Source organism: Callithrix jacchus, chromosome 12, assembly GCF_049354715.1.
Source record: "Callithrix jacchus isolate 240 chromosome 12, calJac240_pri, whole genome shotgun sequence".
In the NCBI taxonomy this organism is placed as follows: Eukaryota; Metazoa; Chordata; class Mammalia; order Primates; family Cebidae; genus Callithrix; species Callithrix jacchus.
Genome location: NC_133513.1, coordinates 52,182,969 through 52,210,411, shown reverse-complemented (window position 1 = coordinate 52,210,411; position 27,443 = coordinate 52,182,969). Strand labels below are relative to the sequence as shown.

At 44.3% G+C, this 27,443-nt stretch overlaps 1 protein-coding gene across 2 annotated transcripts in view; it reads right to left on the bottom strand.

Moving 5' to 3' along the window:
- The window catches only part of POLR3A (RNA polymerase III subunit A), a 55,302-nt gene extending 28,392 nt beyond the window's left edge, over positions 1-26,910 (bottom strand). The window contains exons 1-15 of one of the 2 annotated variants that reach the window (XM_002756207.7): positions 26,729-26,910; positions 23,128-23,263; positions 22,653-22,790; positions 22,008-22,179; positions 21,586-21,740; positions 16,739-16,978; positions 16,453-16,615; positions 16,141-16,277; positions 13,823-13,926; positions 12,241-12,382; positions 7,995-8,135; positions 4,878-4,947; positions 4,283-4,410; positions 3,956-4,094; positions 2,081-2,245 (exon numbers count right to left, since the gene is read on the bottom strand). In XM_002756207.7, coding sequence (XP_002756253.1) covers positions 2,081-2,245; positions 3,956-4,094; positions 4,283-4,410; positions 4,878-4,947; positions 7,995-8,135; positions 12,241-12,382; positions 13,823-13,926; positions 16,141-16,277; positions 16,453-16,615; positions 16,739-16,978; positions 21,586-21,740; positions 22,008-22,179; positions 22,653-22,790; positions 23,128-23,263; positions 26,729-26,772 — 2,074 coding nt within the window. In that variant the 5' untranslated portion in view covers positions 26,773-26,910. The remainder of the gene's footprint in view (positions 1-2,080; positions 2,246-3,955; positions 4,095-4,282; positions 4,411-4,877; positions 4,948-7,994; positions 8,136-12,240; positions 12,383-13,822; positions 13,927-16,140; positions 16,278-16,452; positions 16,616-16,738; positions 16,979-21,585; positions 21,741-22,007; positions 22,180-22,652; positions 22,791-23,127; positions 23,264-26,728) is intronic. The other variant, XM_078345494.1, reaches the window with a different exon arrangement.
- Positions 26,911-27,443: the final 533 nt, after the last annotated feature.

Sequence of the window (27,443 nt, the reverse complement as noted above, 5' to 3'; positions counted from 1 at the left end):
GGACAGGCTCCAGTAGGAGATGGGAGTTTACTCCCAGCAAAATGGAATCAGAGCGGCTTTGGATCCAGGGATACCAGGCAGATGAAATAACTGTAAGCAAGAGCACTGAGGGAAAGTCTGTATATTCCACACTTGAGAACCCTTAGACTGATTTCCTGTGCAGCTCCCCAAATCCCAGGAGCCAGGTCTCTACCCTTAGTTAGGAGATGGAGACTGCAAAATACATCTCTGGGAAATCAAGCTTCTCTAGAGAAAAGTGTTACTAATAATGATATTTGGTATCTCCTCAATAAAATATTTTTTTTCCTCAATAAAAAAACTGAGAGGTCCAGTTAACTCCATTTCCAGTGTTTCAGTCCTTACTCCTAATGGACCACCAGATATTTGAGGAGAGATTTTAACATGAAAGATAAAAGACACAAATGCACAGGAAAAAGAAACTAAAAGGACAGAAAATTTAGGAAGCAAATATGATAAAACTATAAATAATATTCTCTCAGAGTGATCAAAGAAGATACATTTTGGGATCAAAACAAAACAAAACCAAACCCTACCTGTGAATAAGAATACTGAAATTAGAAATTAAATACCCAATAGTGAAAAAATTTTAAACCTCAATAGAAGTGTTAAAAGATAAAGTGAATCTAGAATAAAGAAATGGCAAACAGGGAAAATAATACAAATAATTAGATAATCAATCCAGGAGTTCTAATATGCAATTAACAAAAGTTCCAAAAGGAAAGGACAGAGAAAATAAAAGAGAGAAAATTATCAAAGAAACAACATAAGAAAATGTCCAGAATGGAAGGACACAGAGTTGCAGATTAAAAGAGATTTACTGAGTGCTTAGCACAATCAATAAAAAAAGACCCACATCAAGGGCATATCGTTGTGAACTTCCAGAGAACAGAGAGGATTCTGAAAGTTTCTGGAATGAAAAAACAATCCAATGGCCAGGCATAGCGGCTCATGCCTATAATCCTAGTACTTTGGGAGGCAGAGGCAGGTGAATTGCTTTTGCCCTGGAGTTCAAGGCCACCCTGGGCAACATGGTGAGACGTCATCTCTACAAAAGTTAGTTGGGCATGGTGGCATGCGTCTGTATTCTCAGCTACTTGGGAGGGTACAGTGAGCTGAGATCACACCATTAAACTCCAGTCTGGGTAACAGAGCAAGATCCTATCTTAAAAAAAAAAAAAAAAAAAAAGCCAAGTGGTAGCTTATGCCTGTAGTCCCAGCACTTTGGGAGGCCAAGGCAGGCAGATCATCAGAGGTTGGGAGTTTGAGACCAGTCTGGCCAACATAGTAAAACCCCATCTCTACTAAAAATACAAAAAATTAGCCGGGCATGGTGGTGGGCACCTGTAATCCTAGCTACTCTGAAGGTGAGGCAGGAGAATCACTTGAGGTGGAAGTAGCAATGAGCTGAAATCGTGCCATTGCACTCCAGCCTAGGTAACAGGAGCGAAACTCTGTCTCAGAAAAAAAAAAGTTGGGGAATAAGAATGATAATACCCTTTAACAACTCTGAAAGCTAGGAGAAGGTAGAACAGAATCTCAAAATTTGAGGGAAAATAATTTTCACTCTAAAATTGTATGCCCAGGCAGGTATAAGAGTGGAATAAAGATTTTTTGGGTATGCAAACATCACTTGACACATGGCACACTCAAAGCATGAGCAAATAAACAAAAAAATAGAACAGTGAAAGCATAGTAGGCAAATTCTGAGTAATCCTGGAGAACTGAATCATGGACAGCCCCAGGTGTTCCGGTGCTTCCACAGGTGCCTTGGAAGCAGCCCATCAAGGATGTTTTATAATCTAACCCTGTCTGGAAGACGGTAGGGAGATACTGAGGGTTTTGAGAAGAGAACCGAAAAGCAAATTCAAATCTGCTGTGAAACTAGTCAGTACTGAGTTAATTTCATTAATAACAGCACACATAATTCAGCCTGAAACAAGTATCTTTTTCTGTGTGTATATGTGTGGTGGGGATGAGCTGGCAGTAAAAGAACAAAATAACATAAAGGCTTAAGGCTCTAACAACTGCAGCACTAAATGGAGAAAGCTGAGAAACTCACACAGGTAGACGGGAGCCAGCCTGGCGAGCCGTGACATGGCATCCGCAGCTTCATTCTGCCCCCAGTCGCGCAGCAAAATGTAGAAAATATTGTTCTTGGATCCGGACCCTAGGGTTCCTTTGTCCATGCTGCCACTCATCAACTCGCTGTTTTGGATTGTAACGTCTGAAAGAAAGATTACATATTTAGACAAACATTTATGGCTTTGCCTTATTCCAAAATGAATTTGAGACTGTTGAGAAAATATGTTCCCATACTGACAGTTAGAGCAGAACAAATAGACATTCTCTTTAAAGTTGTCTGGGGATGGTTAAAGGAAAACCTGGGAATTTCTGAAAAATATACAAACTCTAGTTAGTGTGTAGTCTGAAATATACCAGTTGGCCCTCACTCTCCTCATCTGTGAACTGTGGGTAACAGTATCAAGCACTTGTCATCTTTATGTTATCGGCTATTTTGAGCATCAGATGAAATAATGTACAGTGAAGTGCTCTATAAACTGAAAACAATTTGTTACTCATATAAGACTTTTTTTTTGAGAAAGAGTCTTGCTCTGTTGTCAGGCGACAGGCTGGAGTGCCGTGGCACAATCTCAGCTCACTGCAACCTCTGCCTCCCAGGTTCAAGCAATTCTTCTGCCTCAGCTGCCCAAGTAGCTGGGACTACAGGCGTACACCACCACGCCCGGCTAATTTTTGTTTTTTTAGTAGAGATGGGGTTTCACCATGTTGGCCAGGATGGTCTCGATCTCTTGACCTTGTGATCCGCCCGCCTCAGCCTCCCAAAGTGCTGGGATTACAGGCGTGAGCCACCACGCCCAGCCTCATATAAGATATTGAAAATTAACAAAGTTACCATCATGTACAGCCTACACAACAGCAACATGAAATTCATATCTACAAAGAAACAAAACAGTCTAAAATAAGAAGCTGAAGTATTTTAAAGATCAGACCGCATATTTCCAAAGAAATAAACCTGAGAAATATCAGTGCCCTTCAAAACATTTGCTCTTCATTAGAAGACAGCAGAAATCCTGACCTTCAGAGAAACTCTGCAATTCAGTTCTTCAGTACAGGGTTTTGGAGAACCATTTCTAGTCCTGAGGTCTCTCCAGCAAAGCCCGTTCTAAGTCAGTGCTACTCAAACTAGGCTGCTGGGGAACTGCTAGTTAGTGGTCTGGGTGAGTTAAGGCGCTCACATCAGAAAGTAACTCAAAAGAGGCTGGCTAAGAAACAGTGCTCTGTGGACTGCACTTTGGGTTGAACTGGTTTAGACAGATTCAGATGACTTGTACGTAAATCCTTTCCCGGGCTGGGTGTGGTGGCTCACACCTTTAATCCCAGCACTTTGGAAGGCTGAGGTGGGAGGATTACTTGAGCCTGGGAGTTCGAGACCAGCCTGGGCAACATAGGGAGAACTTGTTCATCTTTTTTAAAAAAAATCCTTTCCAAAACAAGTAAAAAAAAAAAGTTTTTAATTATACTTTTTAGTCATACTGTTAGATAATGAACATGTTTTTGGATGCAAAATAATAAATTAAATGCCTTAAATAATAAAATCCTTGTTGATGGCAAAAAAAAAATGACAAACTGTACTGAGTGACAAAAACTAGTCACTTCAGACAAACACATTTAGAGAGAACATTCTAACCATTGGGTCATGTGTCTATACGATCTCTACTTTTTAGAGAACTGGGGAATTACACCTGAGAGAAGAAATACCAGCTACATTTTCCTGAAGAATAAACTTCCCACCTAAGGCACAGAGAAACACTGAATTTGCTGGCTTAAGTGAAAGTACCAGTGAAGTTGACCACTGGCCACTTGATTTCCTGTCACGTCCCTCTTCCTCCCCACTGGAGTTCCGTCCACTCACAGGAATCATTGGCACAGAGATCCTCCCCTTTGCCACAGTACTGCTTGCCCTTGGTTCGCAGGTTGGCCCTCACTGGATTGTCGTCACTAGGCCTGAGGATGACACTGAAGATCTGCTTTCCAGTCCATAGGGTGACAGGCTGAGGGAGGGGAGGAAGCCTGAGAGTCAGTGGGCTGAGCATGGTCTCAAAGCCCCTTCAGTAGACAAAGCCAGATGGCCCAGGGACTGCCCTCACACCTGGTACCAACATGGTATACTCGCTTCACCAGTTCACCCACCCAGACACAAACACACCCCTGTGCACCAAGACACAGCTCCCACACACACCTTTAATATTGTAGGCGGTGGAAGGCGAACTTTAATTTTCTCATCCTTGCCAACCAATATAGAAGCAATGATTTGGCAAGCCTTGGCTCGATCAAAGAAAGTGTCCTTGAGAGTGAGGAGATAGGCACCTAAGTGTTAGGAACCAATACAAAACAAAGAAAAGGAATGAAATTGTGAGAAAACGGCAAGGTTTCCGTTTTAAAATACGTTTGAACCATGGCCAACATCGTGAATTAAAACAAATAGCTGCTACTGGCTCTCTCCTCCAACTAGCATCCAAATCCACAGGAAAGTGACTTTGTTTTGTTCACTGTGTATCCCCAGGCAAAGGGGACAGATTCTAAGCCAGACACTAGGTCTAGAAAATAGCCAATCCACAAGAGGAGTTCACTAAAGACTTGCCGAATTAATGAATAACCAACCAATTAAAAAAAAAAAAACCCACAAGGAAGTTCATGATCAAACTTAGCAAACAAAAGATGAAATTAAACGCAGGCTATTAAATAGCTTTTCAAGTCATCACATGAATCACTGTGAACGAGGAACACTGTGTTCCAGTCAGAAGTCTCCTTTCAAGTGAACTTCACCAACCCACCTGTTAGAAAATCCTGAATAGCAGCAATCAGCGGTTCCCCATTCCTTGGGGTTACAAGATTTGCTTTAGTCTGTAGGAAAAGTAAGTGCAATAAGTTAGCTGTTCATGGATGCATGATACAGTCCATGATTCAGTCCAACCTGAATTGCAAGGTTTTTGAATAGCTATGAACAAATACAGAGTAGCAGAAGGATGAGGCTGAGAAATGAAACACAGGGGTCTGAACCCCAGCTTCATCACTAACTCCCAGTTCCTTTATCTGTCAAGGGGAGAGGAAAAAATACAGCAAGATTGACCTAGGAGGTTTCTACCAACACCAAAATGAAATACCAAGTGAAGTTGCTTCAGAATTCTATGAAGAACTCTACCCATGTTAGAAGATTTTATTATTTTTTGTTTGTTTGTTTTTGAGACAGGATCTTGCTCAACAGCCCAGGCTAGAGTGCAGTGGCGCGAATATGGCTTGCCACAGCCTCAACCTCATGGGGCTCAAGGGATCCTCCCAGCTCAGCCTCCCAAGCAGCTGGGACTACAGGCCCATGTCATCATGCCCAGCTAAGTTTTTGCATTTTTTTGTGGAGAGGGGATCTCACTTTGTTGCTCAGGCTGGTCTCGAACTTCTGGACTCAATTGATCCTCCTGCCTGGGCCCCAGAGTGCTGGTATTACAGGCATGAGCTACTGCACTCGGCCCAATTGTTATTACTATACATGCTTCTCCAAAGAAAATTCATTTCTGTGAGTGGTAAGGAGCGTTGTTACCTCTGAAGTCAACCAATTCCAAACTTGTCCACAATGATGACAGAACTGCTAAATGTCCCTTGGTTAAGACATTAAGTTCTGCTAATCCAAAAGCATAATTTAATTAAACATTTAACAAGGGTCTACATTGGGCCAAAAAGGGTTTTAGCTGGTTAAACATAATTAACTCATGTAAAGAAGACTGTGTATATCAGAATACATTTGTTCTAATCTTGATGTGAAAGTGCACGTGTGTTTGTGGGTTTTCTGGGCCTTTTCACCCAGAATGCAAGGTCCTCTCAGACAAAGACCCATTACCACCTACTTCTGAGCCACAATCCAAAGCAGGAACCCTTCAACTACAGTGGAAGGCAGCTGTTCAGCCAGATGTGCCTATTGCACACCTGCCTGACTGCTCTTCCTCCTGGTTTAGAGAATCTCTCTGAGGTGGGATACAGGCAGTCTAGGGGTAGAAGCAGGGTGCAAGGGGCTGAGAGTCATGTATTTTGAAAAGGACTCCTGAGTAATTTGGGCCCACATCCAAATTAGAGCCCTATGCACTCCACTGAGAACAGCTTTGCTAAATCAGAACGATAGGTATTTTCTCACTTGAAATTGAGGGAACTTGTCCCACATGGTACTACGAATTCTTCTATTCCAACATCTGTGGAGCCTTTGTTTTATGTCTGCCATTTGTAGCCAGTGAAATATGTAGTTATAACACAGTGTCTACAAGTTTGGATCCTCAATGGCAGAGTCAACAGCGAAGTCTAAATGGTTGGTTGTGCAATCCGATTGCTATTATTCCCAGCAGTATTCTAAACATGACTTTTTGTTACAAAAATAATATATGCTCATTATAGAAAATAAATGTAAACATATAGACAACTTAAAATCCCCAAACTATGATGCATTACTAAAAGTCTAAACCAAAACAGGTTAAAAGCATCACATCAGAAATGGTTATAAGTGTTTTTGGAGGGAGGGACACTTATAACTCTAAGAGTTATTTGTTCCTAATATAGGAAGATGGAATACTGAAAAAAGAAAGCCTGAAGCTTGAAATACTCAATAGCTGGGGATCACTAAGTTCAGGAGGGAAAAGCCCTACACAGCAGGTACTACGCCCCACTGTGTTACTGATGGGTCAGGAGTGAATAGTGCACGTAGGGCCAACAGGTTTTTTTTTTTTCCTTTTTGAGACAAGGTCTTGCTCTGTTGCCCAGGCTGAAGTGCAGTGGCACAATCACAGCTCACTGCAGCCTTGACCTCCTGGGCCCAAGCAATCCTCCCACTTCAGCTTCCCAAGTAGCTGGGACTAGAGGCGTGCGCCACCACACCTAATTTTTATAGAGACGGGGTTTTGCCATGTTGTCCAGGCTGGTCTTGAACTCCTGAGCTCAAGTGAACCACCTGCTCAGGTTTCCCAAAGTGCTGGGATTACAGGCCTGAGCCACCATGCCTGGCCTGTGCCAACAGTTGAAGCCCAAGTGTAAGCTCCTTAAGAGCAGGCACATGCCTTACTGTCACTGATTTGCTGCAGTATCTACTTACTTACAAATAAAATGGTGGTAAGAGTTATTATCATTATGTAAAATACTGCATCAAGAAGGCGAAGCATGTAATACAGTGTAGGAAGGTTTCCATTCAGAATGTTCAAGAAAATGTGCTGGTGCTTAATGAATCCTCAGCTACTGGAAAATTTACTTAGGTAGGACACCTTCCCCTGTGACAACCAACATTGGTATTGCTGTATTCTTTTCTTATCTTGTCATAACTGGTCCTCATGTATACATTTTCTCCCAGAACCCACATTTATAGGCTGGAAAATCCCCTCAATGCATCTGTTACAGATACTAACTCATGTATACACTATTTCCAAAGAGATCTTCAAAGGCTCAAAAGAAACCATTGACAAGAGCGATAAATAGGCAGATAGCAGTTGGTTTAAGAACAGAAAGAGGCTGGGCGTGGTGGCTCTCGCCTATAATCCCAGCACTTTGGGAGGCCGAGGCGGGTGGATCACAAAGTCAAGAGATCGAGACCATCCTGGTCAACAAGGTGACACTCCGTCTCTACTAAAAATATAAAAATTAGCTGGGCATGGTGGCGCACGCCTATAGTCCGAGCTACTCGGGAGGCTGAGGCAGGAGAATTGCTTGAACCCAGGAGGTGGAGGTTGTGGTGAGCCAAGATCGTGTCATTGCACTCCAGCCTGGGTAACAAGAGCGAAACTCTGTCTCAAAAAAAAAAAAAAGATCAGAAAGAGCCTGGCTTCTCTGGCATTGTTAGTTGTGGCGGTGTTTTCATATAAGTTTCCTTTTGCCTCCTTTCAAGGAGCTGTTACGCAAAATCTGGGCTGTGCCACCTTACGTACCCCCATCAGAACGAGGGCCTCTGCTTTAGCTTCTTCTGTTTGAGGAAGATGAAGGTTCATTTCATCACCATCAAAGTCAGCATTGTAGGGTGTACAGACACACTCATTAAATCTGAAGGTCCGGTGGGGCTTGACCCTGGCCTGTGGAACACAAAACAAAACAAAATAGGAAGAGGAGTTGGGCATTTATCCAAAAGCTTCTCTGTTTTGAGACATTAAAAATGGCTTCCTGGAAAACTGGGCACTGGCTTAAGAAAGTAGATTTCCAGTATGTCCTGCCCAGTGATATGTATCACTTAAGACTCATTCCCAGCCTGGCCAACATGGTGAAACTCCGTCTCTACAAAAAAATACAAAAATTAGCCAAGTACGGTGGCTCATGCCTGTGATCCTAGCTACTCTGGAGGCTAAGGCAGGAGAACCACCTGAACACTGGAGGTGGATGCTGCAGTGAGCCAAGATCGCACCACTGCACTCCAGCCTGCGTGACAGAGTGAGACTTTGTCTCAAGAAAAAAAACTCACTCAAGAAGCTTATTAGATCAAACCAAAGCAGTGAATTTCAACAAAGGGGCCAATGTGAAGGCTTCCACTGGCCAAGGATGTCAGGGTTTCAAGTATCAAAAAGATTAACAGCAGAAGTTGATTAAAAGACACCAATAAAACTCATGTGTTTATAATGACACTGAAAAAAGAGAAAGGAGAAACAAAAAATCCCAACCAACCTAGTTGGAAGTTACTGAGCACTAACCCCTTTATTTTTTTTAAATAATTTTTCCTAAGGAAACTAACACAGGAGAGCACTAAAGGTCTTATTTCCCAAGACGACAATAAAGGAAAAAGACTTAACCATTTACACGGCCTTTGCTTTATGAGCTACACCTCTGGGCAAGTAAACGGGCCTAATTAACAAGGGGTATTTTCCATTACAAGAATTCTAGCTAATAAATGTGAAGGAATGACAGATTCAAAAAGTGGGGTTCCATTTTGTAGTCCAATAAAATAACACAGGCAAATAAATGAATGAATTAGAATGAATTCATTGCTTGCATCTTGACTCAAACCGCAAAAAGACATTTTTGAGACAACTGGGTAAATCTGAATATGAACCAGGTATGAACCTGGGAATGCCAAGAAATGACTGTTAATTTTGTTAGGTGTGATGACATCACTGTGGTTATGTGAGTTTTCCTTACAAATGTAAACTGAATACATAATGAAAAATGACACAGATGTGGGTTCACTGAAGAAAAAAGGGAAAGATAAAACAGGTGTGGCTACTTGAAAATTATTGCATGTAGAGGATGGCGATATGTAAGTTCATTAGACCATTTTTTCTACTTTAGTGTGTATTTGAAAATTTTCTTTTTCTTTTTTTTTTTTAATGGATTGGAGGTTTCAGTGGGACGGGAGGATCACAAGAAATCAGGTGTTCAGAGGAATGTATTGAGTAGAGGTGAGGAACTAGGATGTTGAAAAGTAAAAAAAGGAGAGGAGAGGAAGAAAGGAAGAAAAAGAGGAAGAGAGAACAGGAATATTGCTTCATTCTAAAAATGGGTATTAATAATGGCCGATCAATATTTTGTGTATTTAAAGTGGAGAACTCTATAAATATTTATTGAGTTTACTTGTTCCGGATCTGAGTTGAAGTCCTGGATATCCTTATTAATTTTCTTTTTCTTTTTTTGAGACGGAGTTTCATTCTGTCGCCCAGGCTGGAGTGCAGTGACGCAATCTTAGCTCAGTGCAACCTCCACCTCTTGGTTCAAGTGATTCTCCTGCCTCAGCCTCCCAAGTAGCTGGGATTACAGGCATGCATCACCCTACCAGCTAATTTTTTGTATTTTAGTAGAGATGGGGTTTCACCTTGTTGGCCAGGCTGGACTAGAACTCCTGACCTCAAGTGATCCACCCATCTTGGCCTCCCAAAGTGCTGGGATTACAGGTGTGAGCCACTGTGCCTAGCCTGAAAATTAAAAAAAAAAAAAAAAAAAAAAAAAAAATTCTATTTTATTATTATTATTTTTAGAAACAGGGTCTCACTATGTTGCCCAGGCTGGAGTGCAGTGGCTATTTATAGGTATGTTCATAGGATACTGTAGCCTTGAACTCCTAGACTCATGCAATCCTCCTGCTTCAGCCTCCTTAGTAGCTGGGGCTACAGGTGTGTGTCACTGCCAGTCAAAAAAAACCTAATTAATTCTATTTTGTAGTGTTCCAAAGCCAAGCAAAAGGTTCCAGAAAGAGAAGGCTTTAGTTAACCCTCTACATTCTCACAATCATAATCCCATAATCACAAACTACTTCTTAGTTACTTCTACTGTTAGGTAAACAGACTGACATAATGTGCTCAGAATACCCCAAAGTGAATCTAGAAAAAATCGTTACCATGAGAGCCTGCTTAAACTCTGTTTGCAAAGGACCATGGATAACAGCTTTACAGACAGGCGACTCTATGAATATTGAACAAATTAAAGCTGCATCTCATTTCCATTTTAAACCTCCAGAAAAAGGAACTGCTGCTGTTGCAAAACTAAATCACCAAAAAACATGGTTTAAGATCTTAGTTGGAGGACTAAGGAAATGCAAGGAAAAATCTTTTAAGCATTTTAGTCGCTGGCTTAGTTAACACACAAAGTTAAATCAAAAGTCAATTTTCTGGCTGGGCACAGTGGGTCATGTCTATAATCCCAGCACTGTGGGAGGCTGAGTGGAAGGATCCATGGAGCACAAGAGATCGAGACACATCTGGGCAATACACCAAGACCTCAGCTCTACTTTAGAAAAAAAAAAAGAAAGGCTGGGCATGGTGGCTCACACTTGTAATCTCAGCACTTAGGGAAGCTGAGGCGGGTGTGTCACCTGAGGTCAGGAGTGTGAGACCAGCCTGGCCAACATGGTGAAACCCTGGCTCTACTAAAAATACAAAAATTAGCCAGGCGTGGCTGCAAGAACCTGTAATCCCACCTACTCGGGAGGCTGAGGCAGGAGAATCGCTTGAACATAGGAGGCAGAGGCTGCAGTGAGCCGAGAATACACCACGGCAGTCCAGCCTGGGCGTCAGAGCGAGGCTGTTTCTCAAAAAAAACACAAAAGCTGGCCATCATGGCACATGCCCGTAGTCCTAGCTACAGCAGGCTGAGGTGGGAGAATTGCTTGAGCTGAGGCAAAGCTGCAATGAACCAGATTGTGCCACTGCACTAGAGCCTGGGTAACACAGCAAGACTGTCTCTAAAAATAAAAAAAAGTCAGCTTTCTGCCATACCTATTTTATATGAGTTTGTGCACACAACACATATATGTGTATGTTTTTGTGAAATCATGCTAGTCACTTTCACAATAACTTTAAGTTCAATCCTGATCCTGTTTTAGTGTTTTGTATGAATATTAAATTGCAAATACTAAAAAATTAATGTTAAAATATATTAAAGCTTACTAAAAAGAATCTTGAAATTAAAAAGTTTCACTTGCGGGTAGGTGCAGTGGCTCACACCTATAATCTCAGCACTTTGGGAGGCTGAGGCAGGCAAATCACCTGAGGCCAGGAGTTCGAGACCAGCCTGACCAACATGGAGAAACTCCATCTCTACTAAAAATACAAAATTAGCCAGGTGTAGTAGTGCATGCCTGTAATCCCCAGCTACTTGGAAGGCTGGGGCAGGAGAATTGCTTGAACTCAGGAGGCGGAGGCTGCAGTGAGCCTAGATCACGCCATTGCACTCCATCCTGGGCAACAAGAGCGAAACTCCGTCTCAAAAAATAAAAAAATAAAAGAAAGTTTCACTCAAACTAAAATGTGAGAGAAGCAGACCAAAAGTTACAAAAGCTAGGGCCAGGTGTGGGGGCTGTTCACACCTATAATCCCAGCACTTTGGGAGGCTGAGGGAGGATCACTTGAGTCTAGGAGTTCCAGACCTGCTTGGGCAATATAGTGTAGTGAGATCCTCATTTCAACCAAAAAAAAAGAAAAAAATTAGCCATTGGTGGTGTCACATGCCTGTGGTCCCAGCTACTTTGGAGGTTGAGGTGGGAGGCTTGCTTGAGCCTGGGAGGTCAAGGTTGCAGTGAGCTGGGATTGTGTCACTGCACTCTAGCCTGGGTGACAGAGCAAGACCGTCTCAAGAAAAAAAAAATTTATGAAAACTTGAGATAGCAGGCAATTTTAATTTTAGAAGTCCAGAGTTTAGCATTCAACAGTCATGGCTAATTCCCACACGATGGAAAATTTAAAAAGCAATCCCACTCACCAAATGGGCCATAATGCTCAATTTGTGCAGCGAGGGCTGCCGATTGAATAGCACCACATCTCCATCGATGAGGTGTCTCTCTACAATGTCACCATACTTGAGCTCTTGAGCCATCTTTTCCCGATTCCCATATTTCAAAAACCTGAATGTGCAACAATAAACATGATCTGTGAGAACAAAGTTCTCCCCCTAGGTTTCTCCTTCTTCAGATAAGGATTCAATCTTCAATACACCATTTCATAAAATCTAAGATACCTCCATTTTAATGTCAAATTGTTATTTTATGTGCCAAGAAAAAAAAGCTCCCTGTTAAATTATGACAGGGTGGGCAAGGTGACTCACTCCTATAATGCCAGCACTTTGAGAGGCCAAGATGGGTGGACTGCTTGAGCCCAGGATATTGAGACCAGCCTGGGCAACATGGTGAGACCTTGCCTCTACAAAAAATACAAAAATTAGCGAAGCATGGTGGTATGTGCCTGTACTCCCATCTACTTGGGAGGCTAAGGTGGGAGGATCGCCTGAGCACAGGAGGTGGAGACTGCAGTGAGCCATGATTGTGACACTGCACTCCAGTCTGAGTGACAGAGTGGGACCTTGTCTTGGAAAAAAAAAAAAAACCATGATAAATTTATTTTAAGATATATCCTAATTTTAGAAATGCTAAAAGCCCCAGGAGCCCAGGTGACACAGGCAATGATTTACTTTATATATATATATATTTTTAGATGGAGTTTCGCTCGTTACCCAGGCTGGAGTGCAATGGCGCGATCTCGGCTCACCGCAACCTCCGTCTCCTGGGTTCAGGCAATTCTCCTGCCTCAGCCTCCCGAGTAGCTGGGATTATAGGCACGCGCCACCATGCCCAGCTAATTTTTTGTATTTTTAGTAGGGATGGGGGTTTCACCATGTTGACCAGGATGGTCTCGATCTGGTCTTGTGATCCACCTGCCTCGGCCTCCCAAAGTACTGGGATTACAGGCTTGAGCCACCACGCCCGGCCTACTTTATATATATATTTACCACATTTCTGTGACAGAGTCTTGCTCTATTGCCCAGGCTGGAGTGTAGTGGTGTGATTTCAGCTCACTGCAACCTCTTCCTCCCCAGTTCAAGCGATTCTTGTGCCTCAGGCTCCTGAGTAGCTGGGACTAAATGCATGCGCCACCATGCCCAGCTAATTTTTGTATCTTTAGTAGGAAAGGGATTGGCCAGGCTGGTCTTGAACTCCTGGTCTCAAGTGATATCTGCCCACCTCAGCCTCCCAAAGTGCTGGGATTACAGGTGTGAGCCATGAAGCCCAGCCACAATGATCAACTTTAGACTTTAGTATCTACTGTATTTTGTTCTCCTGGATCCAATAACATTACAACCTTGAGAACAAAGGAGCACTTCATGTATATTCAGTGACTGAACAGAGCAAATGACATACCTAGGCTCACGGAAATTTAAACCGATTATTTTCCACATGCCAAAATGACACACAAAGTGTATTGTGGATTGCATTCTGAGGCTGAGTATGACCACAGTGAACGTTGCCATAAGAAGGTAGTTAAATCCAACTAGATTGGGAAAAGATTACCTTTTCATCTGCGTATGTCTCTGCTGAATGAAGTTTGCTCCTGGGTGAACCTCAGGGCCGTTTTGAACCAGTTTCCTCAAGAAATTGATGTTTGCTTTGTTTACCTGCAGTACAAAAAACCCACTAAACTGCATCTTAATCTTTACTTTCCTTGTACGGATTCTAGGAGAAAGAGAGGCACCCTGGGTAACCTGCTGCCTATGGTCTTGAGTGTAATGTGAACAGACTGGCAAACAAGTGCCCAGCTTCCAGTGTCAACTCAGCTGTTTGCTCACTGGGTGACATGGCACAGTCCTTTCTTGGTGCTTGGTTTCCCCAATGGTAAAACAGGTAGGCTAGATTGATCTATAGGGACCTTCTGTGATCCTAGAAACAGTTGTTGGGGGTAGGGCGTGGGGTTGTAAGGTTTAAAAATTGTGACACCAGCACCACAAGCCCTGGTCTGCATTGACTGTGTTCTGTAACCTCTTAAACAATTGTCTTGTGGAATACCATTTCGGAGAAAGAAATGTTTGGATCATCAGTAACTCAACTGAGGACACGATACAAGCTTACCAGGAGCTTCTATGATCTGGGCCAATTGTGAGTCTCAAGGGTAAAGCCAATCAATGTTCTCTTGTTAGCAGATCTTGCAGTTATCTAGACCTCAATTTTAAAAAAGAAAGTATGAGCCAGGCGCGGTGGCTCACACCTGTAAGCCCAGCACTTTGGGAGGCTGAGGTGGGTGGATCACTTGAGGTCAGGAGCTGAAGACCAGCCTGGCCAACATGGTGAAACCCCGCCTCTACTAAAAATACAAAAATTAGCTGGGTGTGGTGGTGGGCACCTGTAATCCTAGCTACTCAGGAGGCTGAGGCAGGACAATCATCTGAACCCAGGAGGTGGAGGTTGCAGTGAGCCGAGATTATGCCACTGCACTCCAGCCTGGGCAATAGAGTAAGATTCAGTCTCAAAAAAAAAAAAAGAAAAGGACTAGCTGGGCACAGGGGCCTGTAATCTCAGTGACTTGGGAGGCTAAGGTGGTATGACTGCTTGAGGCTGGGAGTCCAAAACCAGTCTGGGCAACACACTGAGAATCCCATCTCTAAAAAAATTTTTTTTAAATTAGCTGAGCATAGTGATGTGCACCTGTAGTCCTAGCTACTTGGGAGGCTGAGGCAGAAGAATGGCTTGAGCCCAGGAGTTTGAGGTTACAGTGAGCTATGAGTGTACCACTGTACTTCGGCCTGGGTGACAGAGCGAGAGTCTGTCTCTTAAAAAAATAAATGCCGGCCGGGCGCGGTGGCTCATGCCTGTAATCCCAGCACTCTGGGAGGCCGGGTGGATCACGAGGTCAAGAGATCGAGACCATCCTGGTCAACATGGTGAAACACCGTCTCTACTAAAAATACAAAAAATTAGCTGGACATGGTGGCGTGTGCCTGTAATCCCAGTTACTCGGGAGGCTGAGGCAGGAGAATTGCCTGAACCCGGGAGGTGGAGGTTGCGGTGAGCCGAGATCGCGCCATCGCACTCCAGCCTGGGTAACAAGAGCGAAACTCCGTCTCAAAAATAAAAATAAAAATAAAAAAAAATAAATGCCTTTCTGGGTATGTAGCAATAGCCTTAAAATGTTCAAATGCTTTGACTCAGTGACTGTAAGGTTTTAAAAATAAAAATGTATCCCAAGAATATTAACTAGGGGTAATATTTACCATTTAGTTTAAAATATGAGGTATGAATCAACATAGAAAAGTGTCTAAGATTTTTTTTTTTAAGACAGGGTCTCACTCTCACCCAGGTTAGAGTGCATTGGTGTGATCTCGGCTCAGTGCAACTTCCACCTTCCATGCTCAAGAAATCCTTCCACCTCAGCCTCCTGAGTAGCTGGGTCCACAGGTGCATGCCACCATGCCTGCCTAATTTTTTGTATTTCTGGTAGAGACAAGGTTTTCACTATGTTGCCCAGGCTGGTCTCAAACTCCCAAGCTCAGGCGATCCGCCTGCCTTGATCTCCCAAAGTGTTGGGATTACAGGCGTTAGCTACCATGCTTGGTCAAGATGTTACTAACTGGAAAAAAACGTTGCAGAAGAGTAAGTATAGCATATATATGAGTATATACATGAAGCCAGAAACAAACGTGGCTGCAGATGTTTTAGAGACTAGATATACCATACATGTATAAAACAAACTGGGAAGAGACATACACTCATATAAACCAAACTGTGGGCTGGGTGGGTTACTAGGGACGTTCCACTGCCTGTTGTTTGCTATACCAAAATACAATGTAAAAAACTGAATTTAAGACCAAGAATTGAGCAACTGAGTGGTCACATACCTTCTCAGGAAAAGTTAGAATTTTGGCCACATGGACTGGCACAGCTACCTCATCAATCCGGAGGTTGGGGTCAGGCGAGATGACTGTTCTGCCAGAAAAATCCACTCTCTTTCCTGAGAGATTTCCTCTAAATCGACCTAAATAGCCAAAAACATGTCATAGGTCCCCATGGCATAACATGTGCTGATGGGAATTATAAGAACAGAGATTGAGAAAAGCCTGTAACTTCCAATTAGAGAAGTTGTACAGACACTCCATGAAAAGGAACCAAAGACAGCGCGCTGGCTTCTACATGCCTTGTTGGAAACCCACCCTGTTTTCCCTTCAGGCGCTGGACGAAACCTCTGGTCCACTTCTTGGGCGCCATGTTGAGGGGGATGCCCGAGAGCTCACTGTTAATGTAGAGGGCACACTGCAGCTGCAGAAAGTCCCAGTCCTCCATGATCATCTGTGTCTTTGCTCCTGAGATCCGATGCTGAAACCAGCACAGCCCCAACAGAAAAAAACCTGCTCAGTTTGATTCTTCTCACATTTTCTTGACCAGAAGTTTTAGGATAGATATACTACAAAACTTACAAGCTAATGGGAAGGCACTGACCTTTTTAATAACATCATTGAGGAAAATGATTTCTGTCAATTTCATTGTCAGATCATCTTCATTGGTGCCAGACTTCAAATCACTCACAACGGAGGGTCTGATACACAAAGGAGGTACCAAAAGTCGCGTGAGAATCAAGTCAGACGGCTTTCCAGCTTCTGGGTTCATCAGAAGGAGGGGAACATCTTCAGCTGGGATTCGTTTAAATAAATTCAGAACTACTAAGGGATTCAAGTTTTCCTATGGAAAGGACGAAAGTCAGAAATGAAGATACTATGTTAGTCTTCCATAGCTTGGGCCGAGGTTTTCCTTCACCATGTTCTCTAACCTATCTGTTACTTTGGATAAGTGACAACAGAGATTTCTGAGGATGACATGCTATGCTGCAAGAGCCTTAAAAATGTTTACATCTTTTATTCCAAGCCAAAAATTCCACTTCTCATAATTATCCCAAGGGGTGTAACTTCAGAAATGAACACAAAGATTTAGCTACAAGAATGTTCACAAAAGCTGTTTTTTTTTTTTTTTTGTAGGCAGGTAGTGAAAGCTGTTCTTAATAGTGAAAAGTTGGAAATAGCCTGACAGGTTACTAGCTAAATAAAATCATGGTATACCTCTATGTGGAAAAGCAGGAAGTCATTTGAAAAAAAAAAAAAAAAGATACTATACAAACATAGCAATTGACATCAAAAGTATCCATAAAATATTGGTAGCTGGAATAAGCAAGTATATGACTAGTCTCACATCAGGGGAAAATGTACATCTTTGTACAGAGAAAAGGAAATGGAAGCATTCACTGAGGTATTAATAGAGCTGTCTTTAGGTAAGCTAAATCACATCTTTTTGATTTTTTTTATATTTAAATTTTCTTTATGGACTTATATTAGCTTTGTATTGACATTATTTAATAAAACTGCAATGCTGTAAACAACTTACTTGCAATATATGAAATATGCAAATTATTAGAGAGAGCCAAAGATCAAGGTAACAGTGGTCACCTTGTCTTGTTGCTTACTTATGAAATTTCCTGGGGATCTACAACTGTGTGACTCAGAGTGTATGTTATAAGTACAATTTACTAAGTATAACTTCATGAGATGGGGAACAAAGTTAGAAATAAATGTTTGAACAGCTACTGCCTTTATGACACCGTAGCCAGAGAAAGTTATTGTTGTCCTGCTCTGGAGGATGTCATAGTGTAGTTGGAAAGGAGAAGCAAGAAATTGTGCCGGAGAGTTCTTCTATGCAGGTCCTTCCTGGAGCAGAATTCCCTTCCTTGGCTTTCCTGTCTTCCAGCAATGGGCACCTCACTACCACCTGAAATTGTGTTAACAGAAACGTAGGTATGGGACAGAGGCCAGAACTTACCTGGAGTACCAACACAGTCAGTATAGACTGAGCAACCCCGATTGAAATGCTTGGGACCAGAAGTATTTTGGATTCTTTTGGATCTTGAAATATTTGCATTATACTTGCCAGCTGAGCATTCCTAATCCGAAGACCTGAGATCCAAAGTGCTCCACTGAGCACTTCCTTTGAGTGTCTGAGTTTAGGATTTTGGTGCTCTGAGTTTAGGATTTTGGAGCATTTTGGATCTCCGATTCTCAGATTAGGATATTCAACCTGTACTAAACAAGAGACCGAGAACATCATGGAACTGCCGGGCATCCAAGATGGCACAAGGATTGGCAAGAATCTGGAAACCATCTCTTAGCAAGAGAGATTGTCAAGAGTGACATGACTGCCTCCTAAGAGGGTCATGGAAGAAGCTGCCAACTTAGTCTACTATGCACTGGGAAACTGAGCAGGGACTGATGGAGACAGCACAAGAGTGGCTCGGTTTTGCACAAGGAAGACCATCTTATCAACTAGAGCTCTCTGTGATGCAGTGGGCTGCCTCGGGTGGTGCTGGCAGAACATCAGCCTGCCACTCAGTGTGCCAGGGACACTGTGGAGAGCATTTCCACCCGGACTGATGACCTCTATGGAGAGACTCATCTGCAGGGTCACAAACCCTTCGACTCACATTGACGTAGATTTGGGTATGTGTACATAAAAGCCTTCTGGGGATAGAGTCTATAATTTCTGTCCAATCCCTGAAGTGGGGGCAAGGGGGATGTCTGTGACCCTGAAAAGGTCAAGAACCACTGCTCTAGGGTCTCTTCCAACTCAGTCATGCTGCGCTGCCTGTACACCACAGCTTCCATATTCCCGAAAATTAAACAGGCGGGAGCACATCAGAACACGGACAATCCTGAGATGAGTGAGCAGGGGGGCCATGGGCCCACTTGTGTGCAAGCCCTCTTCATAAAGGGTGAACATACTCAATGATGTGGTATCCCTTAGATGCAAAAGGGGCCCTCTCTGAGGAGGGCTGCGTAGAATTAGACAAATGGTAAATCCATGTGTTGCCCTCTCCCACACTCCCCAGGGAGTAGAAGACCCAGGACGACTTAATGACTACGGAGGACCTGCCATTGCTCCATGCGTCATGACAGGCATCAAACAAAAATGCACCTTGTCAAAGAACAGTTATAACACTGAAGGGTAGGATCAGAGGTGGTTTAGATAGCAGAGGAGGCTTCGTGAGAGCAGCTAAGGGACTGGAGGATGGCTGGGTTGGAAGAGGGAGGGAGGCTTCACCAGGCTGAAGGAACACTGGGAGGACAAGCACACAGGCAGAGAGGTGGATGAACCCTCGGCTACATTCATTATGATCATGACTGTGACAGGAGTGGTGGTGGCAGTGATAAATACTACTGCAACTGGGCAACAAGCTCCAAGCACTTGCTATGTGCCGAGCCATGCACTAAACACCTGATCGGAAACTCATCTCTCAATCCTCCCAGCAGCTCTAAAGGAGACACTCTTGCAATCCCATGCTACAGATGAAGAAACTGGAGGCCAGGTTAGGTCACATGCCCCATGTCACAGAACTGGTAAGCAGCAAGGCTGGCTCTAATCTCATGTCTATCTGACCCTAAGGCCAAGGCTCTTGACTACCCCCTGAATCCTCTAGGGTGTCAACTCTGGTAAAGTGGGGTGCTGTGGACAGGGAGCTGGTGGCAGTGGGGGAATGCCCAGAGGTCCAAGTTGGAGGCACTGGACAGGTGACTCTTCATCAGGAGGTGGGTCCCTCATGGGCCAAATCACTTAGGAGACATTTTCAAACGAAATGCCTCCTAGGCCCTGCAGGACAATCACTGTTACTGCTGAGAGCTTGCGGAGGCAGAGAAGTGGTCCTCGAAAGCAACGGGACTGTCTGCAGGTCCCTGGGGAGGAGCAATTTATGTGGTAGTGGTATGTTAGGGAGGTTGGTCTCGGAGCAGAGCAGTCAGCGAGGCGAAGATGCAGGTGAGGCCACAGCCAGGAGGGCATATTACCCCTTGGGCTCTCTTGACAGGCTGCTACCAGGTCAGAAAGCTCCTCACTTCCATGGCAGTACAAGGACAAACATACCTTCTCCTTAACTTCCTCTGTGATTGCTTAATTCCAACTGCCTTGGAGAGATCTCCACTTGAATCAATGACTGATGCTTGCCCTTCCTGTTTCCAGGAGTACTGCCCTTTCTCCACATGTCCACATATGGGCACTTACTCACCTCTGATCCCTCTCCTCTAACACCCATCCCCACTGTGGCTGGTCTATTTCTATCCATTCTTACTCCATACAGTCTTCTTGTACTTTACCACGTGAGGAATAGTTTATGCCCTGTATAGCTATGATTTTAAAATCTTTTACAATAAAAATGTAGCCCATACAATTAAAAATGTATACTGGCTGGGTGTGGTGGCTCTTATATCTATAATTACTGCCCAGGCGTGGTGGCTCATAGAACGTCTATAATTCCAGCACTTTGGAAGGCTGAGGCGGGTGGGTCACCTGAGGTCAGTAGTTTGAGACCAGCCTGGCCAACATGGTGAAACTTGGTTTCTACTAAAAATACAAAAATTAGCTGGGCATGGTAGCGGGCACCTGTAACTCCAGTTACTCAGGAGGCTGAGGCAAGAGAATTGCTTGAACCCAGAAGGTGGAGGTTGGAGGCTGCCAAGACCGTGCAGCCACACTCCAGCCTGGGCGACAGAGAGAGATTCTCAAAAAAAAAAAAAAAAAAAAAAAGTGTTACTGTTAAAAATGATGAAGGCCAGGGAGCAGTGGCTGACACCTGTAATCCCAGTACTTTGGGAGGCTGAGGCAAGAGGATTGCTTGAACCCAGGAGTTCGTAGCCTGGGCAACACAGCAAGACCTTGTCTCTACAACAAATTAAAAAATTAGCTGGGCATGTGCCTGTAGTCCCAGCTACTTGGTAGGCTGACGTGAGAGGATCACTTGAGCCTGGGAGGGTGGGGCTACAATGAGCCATGATCACACCACCACACTCCAGCCTAGGTGACAGAGCAAGACCTCGCCTCAAAAATTAAAATAATATATAAACAAATATATAAAATAATTTTTAAAAAAAGAACTAAGGTAAAAGCACAAACAAGGGGACAGGGTTGGTGGCTTATACGTGTAATCCTAGCACTTTGGAAGGCTGAGGTGAGAGGATCACTTGGGCTCAGGAGTTCGAGACCAGCCTGGGCAACACAGCAAGAACCCATCTCAATTAAAAGCAAAAGGAAAAACAAAAACATGTGGCGTTACAAGGCCAGTCTCCATTAACCTTAGTGTCAGATAAACACTTGTTATGGTCAAATAAGAATTGCTAGAGAGCTGCTGAACCTAACTGGACCTCTCATTTTGGAAGATAGTGGGCGTCTAGGGATGGGGCGGAGGTTGGGGAGGGAGGGTGTGTGTTATGTGTGAAAGAGGCAGGCAGAAGGTGGGCATGCATTCTCAGGCTTACCTGTGCCCTTCCCAGCAGAGGCTCCACTTCTTTATTATGTTCAATGGCTGTTTCAAAAGACTGAAGGAAATTTGATACAATGGGATCCACCACTTTTTTGTTGGTCTTGTACTTCTCATGAATTATCTTCAGTAATCCGCACTTCTTTACAGTACCTATAAGGGTTAATTGAATTACCAACAGTTAAAAAATTAGGTTCTCCGATTGGCCAGAGGTTGTAGCGTGGTTAATGAAATCACTGAAACTACTATAGCAATAAAAGATGAGAAGTCCACTTCCTAATAGGACATCAGTTGTTAGGCTCTTAGGCCTAATTTATAGGGAGCAAAGCTGACTCCAGAACATGATGTAAAACTATTAAACTAAACAGAAGACAGTGCGTGGAAAGGGCTATCGCTCAGCCTTCTGTGCATTCCACCCACCATTGAAAGCGCCACAGTGATGGCAGATGTTCTTCTTTCGGCACTTGTCAGAGATTTTCTTCTTCAGTCCTCGCTTCTGAAGGTAGGTCAGGCTAGGCCTCTTCAGATAGTCCAGAAACTGCTTCTTCTCCTCTTGGGACAGCATGATATGGCAGCAGGTTTTACAGATCATCTTTTTCAAATTAAGCAAGACAGATAAAAGCAGAAGGGAGAATGAAAAATTCTTGTCTTTCAAAAATGCTGTCACCCTGTCTTGTACCCTTAACTGAGTGACCATATACACAGCTCTGCAAATGGCTCCGTACTATGGACACGCATGGAGAGAGAGCCTGTGTCCACCAGATTAGCAGTACTCACGGCTGGTAGCCAGACTTTGTTCCCTTTGTTTTTTCCTTTGTGCTATTCTGCAGTTTGAACTACTACTGTTATTTATTTTAACAACATGCATCTACCATCTTCTCAGTGTAAATAAAATGAATAATCCTTGAGTGATTTAATATAGTGTGAGAAGAAAATATTATGTATTTAGCATAAAAACGTCCCATAGATGTATCCCCCACCACTCACGATTCCTAAGTTCATTCCAGTGTCCCTGACCAATCACTCCAGAATTTATGTCTGGGAAACTGGCACCTGTGTGCTTACCTGTAAGATGCCTATGACTGCTCTGAAGTACCCTACATGAAAACACGGCAACTCCAGGTCGATATACCCGTAGTGGCCTAGACAGTCAGCCAAGTTTTTCCCACAGGTTTCACATGGACGATCCTTCTCACTCGTTCCCTTCGGAAAAAAAGCACACCCAATTATCAACACAGACTGCTGGACGGGAAAGAGGGCCCAGCCAATCATGGCTGGCTAGGTGACAAAGAATCATTTATTTTGCTTTTTAAGTTTTCTTTCTGAGATCGCTTCCCACTTTTTTTTCTTTTTCTCTTTTAATTTTCATGACTTGAATCAGAATCAGACATTCCTACCTTGCTGACTAAGGGCCAGAGTTCTTGACTTGGTCTGACACATGCAGGGGGAGTTGGGGAGATGGAAGGAAGCCCTTGCTCCTTTCAGTTTGGTAAGTCACCAGTTTTATCTATCAGTACTGCAAAGGGTCAGGGAGTCTTACCATCCTATGGTCGAGCACCCCGTATAGCAAGGGGGCATGTTGGTTGTCCTGGCTGTACAGGTTCTTACTAACAACTTGGATGTGCGCCTGTTGGCGCATCTCCTCGGGTGACTTCATTCCAAAACAGATGTGGCTTCTGGGATAAGAAAAAAGGTAAAAATTACAGCAAAACCTGTGACCAAAAATATCTATTACATACATAGCCCATCATAACCAATATATCCTTCCAACTATCTCCACTGGCTTTTCCTACCAGTATTAAATATATTCAACCCTTTCTCATTGTTCCTTTGCAAACATTCCTTCATCTTACTGGAAGCCAGTTTCTACTCTCACCATCAAAGCAACAGTGCTCAAAAAGGCCCCCTAGACAACCTGCCTGCTGCTGAATCCAATAGGAGCTTCCTCATTTTACCTCTGCAGCACTGGCGGCACCCTGCCCAATCTTGAAGTGCTTTTCTCTCAGCTTTGGTGACACCGTATACTCTTTGTGAGTTTTCTTCTTCCCTTCTCTGGCTGCTCCTCGCACAATCGCTTTTGAGGTCTTTTCTTCCACTGCTATCCCTTAAATACTGGTGTACTGCACCACCTAGCATTACAATCTTCGTCCTCTTACCTTCTCATTCTACACATTCTCCCCAGTGACCATGCCACTCACATACATGTTGACGTCTATCAAATCTATCTCTATAGGCCAGCTACTGCTACGCAACTGGACATCTGTATAGATACCCCCTCCTGGACAGTTCCACCTGGGTATCTCACGGGCACTTCAAACCCCACACATTGAACACAGACCCCAATACTTTTTTCCCTATATCTGCCCCTTCATTCATTCTTCCAACAAATTGGGTGTTTCCTATGTGCCAGGCACCATCCTAGAGGCTGAGGAGACAGATTAGCTAAGACAGACAAGGTCCATGGCAACACAGAATTCACAGTTCGGGGTGGGAAAGACAGACCACAAACAGACAGATACATAAATGTGAACAGAGGCAGACGTGATATAAGCGGTAGAGTCTGAAGAACTACTTTATGTGGCATGGTCAGAAAGCCTCTCTGTAAAACGGACAATTAATGAGAAGGAAGAGCATCTGAAGTGGAGAGAATGACTAGGCCTGGGGTCCTGGGACTGGCACAAGCTTGGCATTTTCTTTTTTTTTTTTGAGACGGAGTTTTGCTCTTGTTACCCAGGCTGGAGTGCAATGGCGCGATCTCGGCTCACCGCAACCTCCGCCTCCTGGTTTCAGGCAATTCTCCTGCCTCAGCCTCCTGAGTAGCTGGGATTACAGGCATGTGCCACTGTGCCCAGCTAATTTTTGTATTTTTAGTAGAGACGGGGTTTCACCATGTTGACCAGGATGGTCTCGATCTCTTGACCTCGTGATCCACCCGCCTCGGCCTTCTAAAGTGCTGGGATTACAGGCGTGAGCCACCGCGCCCAGCCCAAGCTTGGCATTTTCAAGAAACCAAATGAAATCAGTACACACTGAAGCATAGAAATCTAATAATACAAGATGAAGTCAGTGAAGCATGCAGGGGCTAAAGCATGAGGGCTTGGGAACTTTGGTAGAAATTAATTTGAATAACGTAAATGGTAGTGCAATGGAAAGCTGCTAGAGGATTTTTTTTTTTTTTCTGAGACAGAGTCTCACTCTGTTGCCCAGGCTGGAGTGCAATGGTATGATCTTGGCTCACTGCAACCTCTGCTTCCTGGGTTCAAACAATTCTCCTGCTTCAGCCTCCCATGGACCTGGGATTACAGGCATGAGCCACCATGCCTGGCTAATTTTTGGATTTTTAGTAGAGATGGGGTTTTACCATGTTGGCCAGGCTGGTCTCAAACTTCTGACCTCATTATCTGTCTGCCTCAGCCTCCAAAAGTGCTGGGGTTACAGACATGAGTCACTGCTCCTGGCCACTGCTAGAGGATTTTAAGCTAAATTGACATAGCCCTAATTTGCACTTTAACAGAAGCACTTGAGTTGTTTTGTGAGAACGTATTATATCTGACTGGGAGCAGGTGTACAGGTGTGTGTGAAGGGCCAGTGTGGAGGTAGAGCTGCCATGTGGGAGGATGCTGCATCCACCTAGGTAAGACACCTGTTCCGGCGAATGGCAACCATCCACACAGCTGCCCAAGCAAGGCATTCTGTACAACCATCTCATATCTCCTTGCCTTCATCCCTAACAATCCTTTCAATTTTACACCTTAAGCCTCTCTGAAATGCACCTCTCCCAATGACTCTACCACTGTATTGCAGGCCGCCAGATCCCCTGCCTGGATCCATGCAATGGCCTCCAAGGTCTCCCTATCTTTCATTCTTTTCACCATGAATCAAGAGATTTTCCAGAAGAACTCTTATCAAGATACTCTCCTGCTCAAAATCCTTCAAAGGTTCCTCACTGCCTGCAAGACACTTAACACAGCTTCAAGTCTTCTGCTTCCTTCTCATCACCCATGCTCTCTCGCTCTGTTATGCTCCTCGAGTTTGGTCTGCTTTCTTTGGCCTGGATCCATGCGCTCTCAACCTCCTGGACCTACCCTCCTTATTGCACTTGTCATGCCCAGTGTTGACTTGTGTACCTTCTCCAACTATATTAGGAAGCAAAAGTTTTATTCAGATCCTATCTTTAATGTCCAACACTGGGTGGGTGTAACACGAAGTACCCTCCTCAGTGTCTGCTGTAAGAATGATGAATTCCCTCTCCCCCTGCTTTTTTTTTTTTTTTTGAGACAGCGTCTCACTCTGTCACCCAGGCTGGAGTACAGGAGGTTGGCTCACTGCAACCTCTGCCTCCCAGGATCAAATGTTTTTTCCGGCCTCAGCCTTCCCAGTAGTTGGGACCACAAGCACGCACCACCACGCCCGGCTAATTTTTGTATTTTTGTTAGCGACGGGATTTCGCCATATTGCCCAGGCTGCTCTCGAACTCCTGAGCTCAGGAGATTCACCCGCTTCTGCTTCCCAAAGTGTTGGGATTACAGGCCTGAGCCACCCCGCGCTCGGCTGGATTCAATTTCCTAATGAGAACTATAAGAAGGAGTAATCGCCTCATAAGGCCTTTCTGAAGGCAAAAGCCCGGAATATAGCAGCTTCATTTCTGACACTGCCATCCGTCGGCCTGCGGTACAGCTTTCTAGCCAGCAACCCCATCCTTTTGGTGAGCAACTGTTGCATCCCTGTCAGTAGCTCTGCAGCTGACCGAATTAGAGACAGTCCCTGCCCCAGATTGCTCCCCTCGCTGCAGCAGGGGATAGGTTCGCTGAAGAACACGGATCAGGTTCGCTGAAGAACAGGGGTCATCGCATGACTTCGGGAGAACGCGAGCTTTGGCCCAGGGTGCACGAATCATTAAGGCTCAGGCCATTCTGCCTTCTCCGCCCAAGTCCAGGGACCTCTCGAGGTGCTGAATCCCCTCGGCCTGCCCAATGCTCTTTGACCTACGCTGGTAATTCTAGGCATTGCTCACACCTGTGGGACTACTGGCCTTCCCCTTCTCATTGGACCCCATCTCTGACCCTCCGAGACCCGGGACCGCTGACCTCGGACCCCTTGCCCTATTTCTCCGCCCTTTGGCCACTCTTTCACCATCTTACATTTTCTTGGCCACATCCGTCTCCCGGAACTGCTCCTTCACCATGATGACGGCTGCCAGGACGCCTCCTTGGCATTCGGGAGGCTAGATTAGAGAAACGATGCTCTCCGCACCTCCTGGGGCTGCTTCTTTACTGGCCTCTAACACATATGCAGCATCCTCTCGGCCACCGTAGAGTGCCCCACGTGTCCGCTTCCTCTTCCGCTACTCGCCGGCCCGTCTGTCCGTCAAGAGAGACTTCCGGCATGCCGCTATTTTGCCCTCTCCCTGCACCGTCACCTGGTGGCGCTTCTTGGAAACAGCACCGAGACCTGCGCTGTATTTAAAAAATCCCATTTCTGGACCGGGCGTGGTGGCTCACGCCTGTAATCTAAGCACTTAGGAGGCTAAGGCGGGCGGATCACCTGAGGTCAGGAGTTCAAGACCAGCCTGACCAACATGGTGAAACCCCATCTTAAAAAAAAAAAGAAAAAAAAAATCCCATTTCTGGTCAATTTCTCCAGGTAATCAGACACCTGCGGAGAAACAGCATGTAACTCTTTGCCTCAAGACCTTTAGACAGGCAGAGGGCCAAAATATGCATAAAATGGAAAATCATCATCATTAACATCTGTACCATTTAAATCAAGAGCCTAATTGTTTAAGGGAAGGTGGAGGCTAAAATGAACCTGTCCATGCAACAGAGGGCACTGTCTGGAGGACCAAAAAAGGAAAAA